Source organism: Arachis stenosperma, chromosome 6, assembly GCF_014773155.1.
Source record: "Arachis stenosperma cultivar V10309 chromosome 6, arast.V10309.gnm1.PFL2, whole genome shotgun sequence".
Lineage (NCBI taxonomy): Eukaryota > Viridiplantae > Streptophyta > Magnoliopsida > Fabales > Fabaceae > Arachis > Arachis stenosperma.
In genome coordinates, this window is record NC_080382.1 from 138,064,620 (window position 1) to 138,077,522 (window position 12,903).

The 12,903-nt window shown below is 32.7% G+C and overlaps 1 protein-coding gene and 1 long non-coding RNA gene across 2 annotated transcripts; one reads left to right on the forward strand and one right to left on the reverse strand.

The window, feature by feature from the left end:
- Nucleotides 1-3,513: 3,513 nt before the first annotated feature.
- On the reverse strand, nucleotides 3,514-12,903 carry LOC130933262 (uncharacterized). Its single transcript, XR_009067656.1, has 4 exons — nucleotides 12,860-12,903; nucleotides 4,166-4,277; nucleotides 3,758-3,850; nucleotides 3,514-3,674 (listed from the first exon to the last, which is right to left on the reverse strand). It is a non-coding gene; the product is annotated as an uncharacterized LOC130933262 (long non-coding RNA).
- LOC130933261 (replication protein A 32 kDa subunit A-like) lies at nucleotides 7,037-11,081 on the forward strand. Its single transcript, XM_057862823.1, has 10 exons — nucleotides 7,037-7,366; nucleotides 7,671-7,781; nucleotides 7,984-8,081; nucleotides 8,220-8,261; nucleotides 8,361-8,438; nucleotides 9,653-9,728; nucleotides 9,910-10,008; nucleotides 10,088-10,167; nucleotides 10,428-10,496; nucleotides 10,585-11,081. Exons 1-10 carry the CDS (start codon nucleotides 7,262-7,264, stop codon nucleotides 10,658-10,660), a joined length of 834 nt encoding a protein of 277 aa, XP_057718806.1. The 5' UTR covers nucleotides 7,037-7,261; the 3' UTR covers nucleotides 10,661-11,081.

Below are 12,903 nucleotides of genomic sequence, written 5' to 3' on the forward strand. Positions count from 1 at the left end.
GATCTTTGATTTGTTTGATTCTTTATGTCCATTATTTTGTGTATTCATGCATTTATATGATTGAGGCCATCATTTCATTAGCTCACTTACCCAAATGGCCTTACCTTTTATCAACCTTTGTTAGCCAAATTTGAGCCTACGATTAACCCACTTTGTTCTTAATTTAGCACATTACAAGCCTTAAAGTGGAAAACAATAAAAGTCCTTATTTGGATCTTTGATTAGCTTAGGCTAGTGTGTGTGAGCATCATTCAAGTGTGGGAACCTTGGGACATTGGGTGAATAAAAGGGTAATTTTGTATTATTGGTGTAAATATTAGGAATTTGGTACATACTCATGTATTGATCGAATGTAAAACCTTATGCATTGATGCTCTTGTATATAAAAAAATGAAATGAGAAAAAGAAAAGAAAAAGAAAAAGAAAAAACAATATGGAAAAGAAAAAAAATATAGAAAAAAAGAAAGAAAAAGAAGAAAAAGAAAGAAATAAAAAAGGGGACAAAATGCCCCAAAGTAAAGCTCAAATAAAAGTCAATGCATATGTGTTATGAAATGAAAAGAGAATGCATGAGTATGTGGAAAAGTGAAGAATGGGTAGTTAGGTTAGAACTTAATTGTATAGGATGTCATAGGTTAGGTGGAAAGTCTAAGCCTATCAAAGATTCAAACTTCAAGCTCACTTGACCAAATATGCATCCTACCTTAACCCTAGCCCCATTACAACCTAAAGAAAAGACCTCATGATAATTGTATGCGTGCATTGAATGATTGTTGATTGTTAGATGAAAAACAAATCTTGGAAAGCATGATTAGGGGAGAATTGAGTGAATCAACCCCAAACACCGAACGATTAGAGTGCAAACACTCCCGGTGAGGGTTCGATGCTCAATTCCTTGATTCCCGGCTTTCATGAGCTTTTCTTCTTGCAAGTCTACTTGAACTTCATTTTGATATTCGAATTGGTAGGATTCATGAATCGTCATATGACCTTAGCCCTACCCGTTTATACATGCTCTTGGAGGATTGATTTATTTTTAACCAAGTAGGTAGAATCATTTTGCATCTAGTTGCACTCATGTAGATAGGATGCATATAGATAGGTTACATTGAATAAATGTTGATGCCCTTTAATTTCTCTTGGCTTAAGCATGAAGACATACTTGGTTTAAGTGTGGGGAGGTTGATAAACCCCATTTGTAGGATTTATCTTGTATTGATTTTTAGGGATTTTATCACCTTTTACCCACATTTATTCAATGAAATAGCATGGTTTTATAACTTCTCCCTTAAGTGTGCTTAAGAGTGAAAACATGCTTTTTAGGTCTTAAAATAAATAAATTTAATTCACCTTGATTCCATTAGATGCCTTGATATGTTTGTTAAGTGATTTAAGGTTTAGGAGGCAAAGATTGGATCAAAGGAATGAAGAAAGGAAGCATGAAAAGTTGGAGAACTCATGAAGAAATGAAAGAACCGGAAAGTTGTCAAGCCGACCTCTTCGCACTTAAACGACCATAACTTGAGCTACAGAGGTCCAAATGATGCGGTTCTAGTTGAATTGGAAAGCTAACATCCGGGGGTTCGAAACGATATAAGATTTGCCATAGTTGCATCGCGCATAGGGGCGCGCACGCGCACGGTACGCGGACGCACCGATGGTGGCACATGACCCACTTAATGCAACACGTGGCCAGCGATTTTAGAAGCCTTGTGGGCCCAATCCAACTCATTTCTGATGCCATTTAAGCCAAGGATTGAAGGGGAATCAACATACTTTTAACATACTTTACATACTTTTGATCATTAGTCATAGTCTAGTTTTAGAAGTAGTTTCTAGAGAGAGAAGCTCTCACTTCTCTCTAGGATTAGGATTAGGATTAGGTTTAGTTCTTAGATCTAGATTTTAATTCATCTTCTTCTACTTCTATCTTCTCAATTCCTTGTTGTTACATTCATTCTTCTTCCATTCTTTTGTTGCAATTTCCTTTATGTTGTTCTTGTGTTTTGTTGTAGATCTACTTTTGTTTCTTCCATTTTCTTTCAATTCAATGAGAGGTAATTCATGTAGATCTTGTTCCCTTTAATTGTTGTTGTTAATTCTTTACATTTGATTGTTGTTAGATTTTATTCTTGTTGTTGATTTACTATGCTTTCCTTTTATGCCTTCCAAGTGTTTGATGAAATGCTTGGTTGGATTTTAGAGTAGAATTTTATGTTCTTGGCTTGGAAAGGTAACTTAGGAACTCTTGAGTTGCTAATGTCCAAGTAATTGATGATTGGGATCCATTGACTCTAGTTCTCACTAATTGAATTAGTGGAGAATTAGGACTTATGGACTAGGATTGATATAGCTCATTTGACTTTCCTTTACTACTAGTTAGAGGATGATTTAATGAGATTAATCCTTGCCAATTCTCATATTGTGGTTAGTGATTAGGATAGAGATCATTGACCACCAACCCTTGCCAAGACCTTTTTAGGCCTTAGTTTACTTTCTTGCCATTTATCTTTCATGCTTCATATTAAAACCCCAAAACAACTCAAACCAATAACAAGACACTTTATTGTAATTCCTAGGGAGAACGACCCGAGGTTTGAATACTTCGGTTATTAATTTTAGGGGTTTGTTACTTGTGACAAACAATCTTTTGTATGAAAGGATTATTATTGGTTTAGAAACTATACTTGCAACGAGACTTCAATAGTGAAATTCTATACCATCCAAAATCTAATCATCACTTGTGTTGTTATGATTGCTCCTTTCTGCCTGATTGTTCTTCTTTTGTTCTTCTTCCCTGAAGTTTGAGCATGTTACATGTTTGCTTGATTACAGACAAGTGGAAAGAGATGGTATGGGCTTTTTGTGTGGGTAGATACTGGACAGGATGAACCAGTTGAAAAATCAGAATCTTATGGAGATAATCATGAAGTGAAGATGAACTTTGATTGGAGGTTTGGGAGATTAGAAGAAGATGTCTGAAATCAAAAATTGGTTAACCAATTGTTGGTATTAGTTGTGTCTGTATTGATTGTGTTAATTGTTATCTTGTATTGTAAAGCCTGAGTTAAAAAAGTTGGTGGTGTATACCTTGTATTCATTGAATGAACAATATGTAAAAAATGATAACATGATTATGGTATTAGAAACTGTTGAATAGTGTTTGTTGATGGAATGTAAACTTGGATAACTCAATTAATTAAAACAGTAATATACTAAAGAAGGCAGCATAAGTGATTGAAAACTAGCCAACACTGAATTAAGATAATGGTTCAAACTTAAAAGATAATTGTATTAAGATAATGGTTCAACTTAACATAGTTAGTCACATAACACAAAGGGCAGCCATCTAACATGAGCATGTTAAACAAAGTTGCCTCAAAAGGGAGGACTTTACAGCAAAACATAAAAGATTATTTTTTTTCTTGTGTAGTCTTTGTCTAGCAAAAAGTATTAACATCAAAACAAATAGCCTTATACATATTAAGCTAAAGTCTTCAATTCTTCTTTCTTGGAGCCTTAAATCCTGGAGTTGGGATGAACTTCATGTAATTGACAAGTTTTGTTGCAGTTCCTGAACTAGCACCCTGCATGGGATTTACTGGGACAGAAGTTGCTAGTGGAGAGGATCTTCTCCTTGGTGATAATTTTGAAGGCCTTTTTATTCCATGATCCTAGATAGAAATTATTTACATTACACATAAATGGTGATTCACTTGAATCACAAAAAAATTAAGAAATGTAAATAGGAAGTTACCTTTTGAGAATCTTCTACATCAGAAGCAGTTGGCTGAGATATATCTATCTCTATAGGTTGTGCATCAGAAGTGGCTTGGCCAATCTCAGTAGACTGCACAAGAGGATTATATTCTCCATCACATTGGTTATCATCAACAGATATTAGACATCAACAGATAAAAGTTTTATCAAACAGATATTAGACATCAACAGATAAGAGTGTTATCAAACAGAACACTCATGACCATGAAACAGAGCATTATTTTCAAATAGAGCATGACCATAATCAAACAGAGCTTCTCATGAAACCCCAACCTAATCAAACTATAGAACCATAGTACCATAAAAAAAAATACCAAATTTCCAACCACACTCACAACATAAGCATATACAAAAATCATCATGCATTGCAAAAAAAAAAAATTACCTTTACAAATGGCAGCACCTCTTGTTTCTGATGCAGGAGGAAACAAGCGATGAAGTGAAACTTGATTTTGATGTCTTCTGACTGTAAGAATTTCAACCTCACCAAAGGAAACCTAAGAAAGTAAAAGAGCATTATTTTCAAACAGAGCATGACCATAATCAAACAGATCATCTCATGAAATCCCAACCTAATCAAACCCTAGAACCATAGTAACGGAACAAAAAAAAAATCATAATTTCAACCACACTAACAACACAAGCATATACAAAAATCATCATGCATTGCAAATAAAAAATAAAAAAAGAATTACATTTACAAATGGTAGAACCTCTTGTTTCTGACGCAGGAGGAAACGAACGATGAAGTAAAACTTAATTTTGATATCTTCTGACTGTAAGAATTTCAATCTCACAAAAGGAACCCTAACATAGTGGCATTCATGAAGAAATAAGGAAGAAGAAGAAGAAAAGAAGAAGACAGAGGGTGGAAGTGGAGAAGACAAGTGAAGAGATGGTGTGTTTTTGATGAGGCGCGTTTCATATTTTTTTTTTGGGCCAAACGATGACGTTTTTGTCAAATTGGGGCGTCAACCCAAAACGCAAACGTTTTGGCTTAATCCAACGTGGCAACTTCGTGACACATCAGATCATCGGTGATGACTCATTACCGGAAAACTGTCCAGGGACTATTATGGTGTCTGGAGCCGTATCTGGAGGATTATAATGGTACAATTGGGATCTTAGAGATTACATTGGGTAACGACCCGAATCTCAGAGACTATTATGGGAATTTACTCGACCTTTAATGTATCGCCACTCTCTATGAAAGATGTAGTAAATACTAAGATAAATTTAATTAGTAGTATTAATGTATGTCAAGAAAAAAAAGTAAAATTCTGCTAGTATGAATTAATGAGTCATGTATAAATAAGAAGTCATGTTGTTAAAGGGTGTGTAATACATATTTCACATAATTTCAATTATGTTTTACTATTTTTTTTCGTTACTAAATTGTTTTAAATTTTTTCTTAGTTTTATTCTATAGTTTGTATACATCGTCATCATGTTTTTATTTTCTGTTCATCTTTCTTTTTGAAATTATATGTTTCAATTCTCTTGAGATGGTAGAGCTTAAATTTTTACTTTTTAATAGCTGAATCACTTTCTAATTTTAATTCTGTCAACAATAACAATAATCTTTAAAATATCGTCACATCTGTTTTTATCATTATATTTTTTATGAATCAATGACTATTCACCCCAATTGGAGACAAACTTGACCAAAATAATCACGATACTTGATTACAATAAGTTATGACTATTGTTTATGGACAAGATTTACAAGATCTTCTACTAGAAAAAATTCTCTCTCAATACCTTTTTGAAGAAGATTGAATTGCTAAGAATGAATTTACTCACTACAAACAGCGAAAGCAAGATGATTACAATCTCATGTCATGGATGCTTGCATCAATGAATCCGAATTTCAAAAACAAAATGGTAGGCAATGCTTATAGTTTTTAAATATGAAAAAAGATTGAAGATTATTTCACCGAGTCAATCATGTACAAGATCAAACAACTCAATGCACAGTTGAAACTCATAAAGAAACATGAATTATTTGTCTTTGAGTATGTGTTCAAGATTAAACATGTTGCTGACTCTCTTGTGACTTTAGGAAGCCTTGTTACATCAGGAGAGCATATTGAAGCACATTTGGAGGGTCTGAATTATGATCATCTAATGCTAATCTTTGCATCAATACAAAAAATCACAAAAAAATATATACTTAGCAAAAAATCACAAAATTTTAAAAATAAAAAAATTTCAATTTTCTAACCATACTTGCAAAAGCCTCATCAAAATTAAATTTCTAAAATATTTTTAAAAAATACATATTTAATGTTAGATATTTTTATTGTATTTTAAAATTATTTGACAGCATTTTTGTCGATAGCAAAATTAGGGTGCATTTTATCGGCGACAAAATTATTCGAGTGTATTTTTGGTAGTTTACCCCTATTCTTTTCAACAAAGGGTAAAGCACGAAAAATGCACTCAAATTATTTTGGTGCTGACAAAAATATTTTCGAATTTTGTTATCGATAAAAATATCTTTAAATTATTTAAAAACGTGACAAAAATGCCTAATATTAAATATGTATTATCAAATTAGATTTTAGAGATTGAATTTTAATGTGATTTTTTTGCAAACATTGTTAGAAAAATAAAATATTTCTATGCTTAAAATTTGATATTTTTGTGCTAAGTATATATATATTTTTTTCAATAATTGATACTACTTTAAAAAATAACAAAATTTAGAGATCAGATTGTTATCTAATTTTTTGAGTATTTTTTAAATAATTATCTAAATATTTTTATAAAATTTTGGATTAAATACATAAACAAGCAGTAGTTGTCAAATACAAAAGTTATTTACTATTTAAAAATAATATTTTTTGACATTTTTATCGTATTTTAAAATAATTTAAAAATGTTTTTGTTGACAAAAATATTTAACATCAAAATAATTCAGATGCATTTTGGTTGTCCTTTAAGCAAATTATATTATAATATTTTATCTATATATACCATGAACTCAAATTACTAATATTTTTCTAATAAAGTTTTTATTACTTATGAACTGAATCTAACCTATGCACATTATCCATTATTTCTTAAGTTGTGTAAATATCTTATTTAATAATAGTTTAAAACTCTATCCCAATAAGTATATAATAAAACTCTATAGAATAAATGAAAATAATCTCTGAAGAATTAAGATTTTTTTTTTCATTTGTTTTGGAATTGATTTTTCTTAGGATAAAATAGTAGTTTATTCATTTTAAGAAAAGGGTCTGAATCAAAGATTCAGTAGATAGATCTGATCGGAGTATCGGACAAGAGGGAGTTAAAAGAAGGAAACCCTAAAACGGCGGGAAAAATCGAAGCATTATTGGCGGGAAAAACCAAAAAATAAAAACAAAGCACCCATTTCCCTTTTTGAACACTTCATCTATTCGCATCGCGTTCTCAGTTTCTTCACTCTTCTCTCTTCGTTTCTGCTCTCTTTCTCTTTCTAGGGTTTTTGAAGATGTTCTCTGGCTCCCAGTTCGACGCCACCACCGCCTTCTCCGGCGGCGGTTTCATGGCATCCCAATCCACCAACCTCAATGATTCATCCCCTTCCGCCGCTAAAGTAAACTCTTCTTTCTCTCACTTCTATTCTCATTCTCTTTTCTCAAAGTTTTCGGTTTTTCTCTGAAAAGGAAATCGTCGTAGAAAAAAAAAAAGAAGCAGCTAAATTAGGGGAAAATAATAACAAGGAGAAAGTGTTTTGGTTTGCATCGAAAGCTTAATTGCAACTTTACCTTTTGAAAGATTGTTGGTAATGAAATACTGTGCAGTATTATTGTGTTTTCGCTTGTTAAATCTATTGACTAACCTCTTTTTTTGTGGTTTCGACCTATTTTGACTTTTTTTAAATTTTATTCTTTTTATAGAGCCGTGAAACTCAGGGTTTGATTCCGGTGACAGTGAAGCAGATAAGTGAAGCTTCTCATTCTGGTGATGAAAAGTCGAATTTTGTGATTAACGGTATTGATGTAAACAATGTAAGGTTTTAGCTGCTGCTGTGCTATTTTATCTGTCAGATACTCAAATTTTAATTAAAAATGTATGAACTTGGATTTGTTTGTTCTCCTGGTGATTTTTACGGTATTTTTTTTTGGTTACAAGTGTGTAGTTTAAAACCGGATCTTGGAAGGACAGAATAAATTTATCTTATTTTGTACTATTTTGACCCTCTTTATTCAGGTTACATTGGTTGGAATGATGTTTGAGAAAGCTGAGAGAACCACTGATGTTAATTTTGTTTTGGATGATGGAACTGGACGAATCAAATGCCGAAGATGGTAAGTTCACATTTTCTAGTTTCTATCTAAAATAAATGTTAATACATGTGCTAGTGGCTTTTGTGAACTTGACTATATGAGGCGATGTATTTTGGAGAGCTGAAAAGAGTTTGACTTTCTTGTTGATGATGTGGCTAGGGTCAATGAGGCTTTTGACACCAAAGAAATGGAAGAAGTACAGTAAGTTCTTAACTTTGGATGTTAAAGTGCTTATTGGCAACATGCATAGTCTCTATCTGCATCTGTTATCTCTTACCTTATCAAATTATTTGATGATAGGGATGGTATGTATGTTCGTGTTTATGGCCACTTGAAAAGCTTTCAAGGTGTGAAGCAGCTTGTTGTCTTCTCAGTCAGGCATGTGTACTAGATCCATTTATTGTATGCTATGATCAATTGTGCCATGTTTTACTTTTTAGATTTACTATGTTATTTTGTTGCGTGCAAAATGTAATTCCACAGAATGCCTAACTGAAGGCTAAATATGTGGAAAATAAAAAATATTATTATTGGATGATCACTAAAATTGATCCAATTGCTTAGGCCCTTAATATATAGCAGGATTATAAGAGAGACCCAAAGCATTTGAGCCCAAGTCTCAACCATTGAATTCAGTAAAAGATTACACTGATTACTGACTTCATTTAGGCATCACCTGCAGCTGTTAGTTGCTCTGCTTTGGATGTCTAGAGTTCTTGCCAATCAGCAGGTGTTCCCAGTGAGCTAGGAATCCATTATTAATCTACATTAGGGTGCAGTTTTCCTGGACTGCATTTAGTCATGGCTGCTTAAAGATGTTTCATTAATGGGTATATCAGAACTAGCAGTTACTTTCTCTTGATTGTGTTTGACTTTGCTGGATAAAGTTATATTTTAAGTTAATATTTTAAAAAAAATTATACAAAGATTAGAAATCACTGAATGTGTATGCAAGTTAATGCTAGCTGAGTACCTCTTGATTATGTTTGTTTCAGCTGCTGCTGTTAATTGTTTAAATTTTGAGATTTTTTTTCACTTTCTTTTCATTTGTAGTTCACTAGTTGATATGAATGAATTGATGGTGGGCTGTCAACCATTCCTTACAGAATGTGTGTACTGATTTTAGTCTTAAAGATGATTTGGCATTATTTATGTTGTGTTGTCTGATTGAGTGCCTTTACAATCATGTGAGTAAAATAGCCTAGTTTTTGGTAATTTTTAGTTTATTTCTCATTGTCTTACTGGGACTATATGATGCATGTTGTTCAAAACTCTCTGATGGTTTTGTCTTGGAACTTTCATTTTAGATGTGTTGTTGATTGTGATCAGTGTCCTCATATTTATTTATTTGTTTATTTTGCAAATGTAGAACTTTGGGTTGAATCTTGGTAGTTTATTCTATTTGATGGATTTGCATATTTGGAAAATTGATCTGCTAGTTTAAGGTCCATGTTCTTATGGCATTTTACCTTGTCGTGTGGCATAAATATAATCTAGGTTTTAATCACTGGCAGAAATTTTCATATTTGTAACATGCCAGTTTGGTGTATTGGCTTGTACCATGCTTATCTTGTTTGTGGTGATTTTAACAGGCCTGTGACAAATTTTGATGAGATCTCATTTCACTTTATTGATTGCATACATAATCACCTCCACACCAAAGTAAAGGTAGGCATGGCTTTTCTATTCTGCTAGTCTATTTTCTGTTTGATCATAGTATTATAGCAGTTTAGACTGCATAGACTTTCAAGAATATGATAATTTGAGAATTGTGTGCTCTCTCATACGTCATTCCTTTGTATATACATAATAATTCATAATAATTACAATTTTTTTATATGTATTTCAGGCAGAAGGAATCACACCTGCAAATCCTTCATCAGGCTCATCTTTGATTACTCCTGTCAAGAATGCATCGAATGGTTCACAGGAACCGTCATCTAATCCAGTATGACATTTGACACTCCAGTTGCTATAGTACTTGTTTAGTTTGATTAGATTTATGATATGATTTCCCTCCTGCTCAGGGGTATGCTCAGTATAGTGTGGATGGACTCAAGGATTGTGATAAATTGGTTATGGACTATCTGCAACAGCATTCAGACATGTGAGTTATACAACCAAACTTTCATAATTGTAATCCTTTTAGAATCTTTTTCCAATTACTGGTTTCAATAAATTTAGGATTGTTGACTACTCTGTGACAGGGCTAAACACAAATATGATCTATAATAGGGCACATATGAGTTATGATATGTTTGATGCTTGTAGTAGATTCCACCTAGTGAATAAGGTTTAGTTTATGTTAATTTCTCATTGTAGAATACACATGATGCTGAAAGACTTCAATATGATTCTAAATTGCAGGTCGGATGAACGAGGAATACATGTCAATGAACTATCTCGAGAACTTAAGCTTCCAATGGACAAGATCATGTATTTTTTGTACTCTTCTATGTACTTGTTTTCTTCAAAGTCTGCATTCCAATTGCATATTAACTTGAGAAGCTGTTTATGATGCCAGGTTGTCTCTAAAGACTCTCGGAGATGATGGTTTAGTGTACTCCACCATAGATGATTACCATTACAAACAAGCTTGATGCTTGAGCTGGGTAATCAGGACACGAATCACTGGTGCTGATGTTGGTCTATTTTACCTTTTTAGGTTTCTAGATAGTGTAGATATGCTTATGGATAAATTAACCTATTGTATGCTTTATCATATGAATTACTTGATCAATGGTGCAAATTCCTGATGGTTTCTTAGATAATTTTATTAAAAGTCATCAGTAAGTTATTTAAGTATTGTGAACTAGTATATAGACATAATCTTGTTCGGTTGTTATTGTCAAATGTTTTAGGTGTCTATTTTTTTTAATACTGATATTGACAGAGTAACTTGAGCATACAAAAGCATCCCTATACTGAAGCATTCCATCCTGGATGCTTATTTGAAGGAACTCATTCCTTTTGGGCAGTTTTCATAACTTTTTTAATACCATCTTGTGCAATTTATTAGAATTAAAGTCTTATTTTTGGTGGTGGAATTATTTTTTTCAATGTTTTTTCTAATAAAATAATTAAATAAATTCTAACATAGACAGAAATTTGAGCTTGGCACGGTTTCTACACTGTTCCAAAGTGAAAACATAAACTGTTTATACAGTTGCCACAAAAAAGAAACCGTTTAAGTGAGCGTGCTTTTAGTCATTTTTTATATGTAGCTTTCTGCCTGAGGGTTTTCTATTTGGCTTGAGAGTTGGGAGGTTGCTTTATTATTGCTGTGTCCATGGCAGTTAGAGACATAGTTGATTTTGAGAAAGAAAACGTCTAATTATTATTGTTATTATGTTAGTTCAAGATAGTTAGACATGGAGATTCAACAAATCAGAAACTTTCACAATGAAATCATTCATTGGGGCAGTAGATAACAAGAAAATTAAGAAGCATATTTATTTAGACAGAACCCAGCACATTATAAGAATATAAGGAGGTGCCTTAACCCATGGCTGCCTTGCTGGAATGGTTTTTTATTTAAACACAACAGAAAAGAGGGATTGGTCAAATTCAAGATCGTCACACTAGAGAGGAAGAGAGCGTGCTCTGTGTCAGATACTAATCTCAGATGAACATACGATGGGGTAGCCAAACAAAGTGCAGGAACTTTACAGAATAAGATGTTTACAAAATAATTAAATTCATATACTGAACGAGGCTCCAAAGTTTAGTGCCTGATGTTTCCATTAATTTATATATGGATCTGTTCGTGTATGGTGGCCCTGTGTTAGCTAGCTATAGACCAGAAACAAACTACAATGTCGTTGGCAGTTGAAATTGGTAACTGGAAGGGATCAAGACTGCATAGCGTTTGAATTCATCAAGATGAACTTGCAGATTGATTACTGAATCTGAAATAATAGCTATTTATAGCAGAATACAGGTCTTGAAAAAATGGGTTGAGTAAAGTAACACTGATTGAAGTGAAAACTCGGTCTCAACAACAAATACAATCTTGAATGAAGGGAAATTTTGAGCTCAGCATGGTATTTGAGGTCAGTGAGAAATTTGTTCTTGAATAATGAGAAGCATGGAGTAACTTGCAGTGGTAAGTAAGATAACTATAGAGCATTTAAATTGTGGTTTGTAATTGCAATCGTCATTGCAGTGCCAACTGCATTGACATCGGCATTGTAATGATAATGCAGCTGATGTAACTTAAAATATGTAGAACAATTGGAAGGTGAAAAAAGAAAAACTAAAGATTATGTAGCTCCTGATTGCAATGCAGAAGGTAATCCACTAAAGTTTTACCATGTGAGAAAATTGTAGTAGCAGGATCTGGTGTTTAAGTTGGATATAGTTATATTTTGGGTGATTACTGATTTGTTGTTTTTTCTAGTTTTGCTGTTTTCTTTAGCAGTAGTTATATTAGTGATGGGTTCTAGTTGCTGTTGCAAAGTTCTATTGTATTTGATTTTGGTTTGTTAATAAACAACAGAGATAGATCTCTACCTTCTCTTTGATTCTTTCTTCTTGTATGATTTTCATTTGTTGCATTATATTCTTTTGTTCCAGAACTTAGACTAAGTTCATTTAAACATGTACACATGACATGAAATGAAAATTGAAACAAGATCTAATATAATATCCATAATCTTCTAAATTTTGAGTGAGTAATGTTAGTGTGCCTATTTCATTTAGAACAACCCAAACTTCACATAAATATGCAGATATATAAGTATATAACATGAAATTGAAGCAAGATATGTTATCAAAATGTTTGGTTTATTCTGTCATACCTGTGGATTGGTCTTGATTTTTAATATTTCCTTCTCTCTGTTTC

Excerpts from the sequence above, each read along its gene's own strand:
- LOC130933261 (XM_057862823.1), top strand. The coding sequence starts at position 7,262 with ATGTTCTCTGGCTCCCAGTTCGACGCCACCACCGCCTTCTCCGGCGGC. Across the intron at positions 7,782-7,983 it reads ACGGTATTGATGTAAACAAT|GTTACATTGGTTGGAATGAT; the intron begins GTAAGGTTTTAG and ends CTCTTTATTCAG. Across the intron at positions 10,497-10,584 it reads CTTCCAATGGACAAGATCAT|GTTGTCTCTAAAGACTCTCG; the intron begins GTATTTTTTGTA and ends TTATGATGCCAG.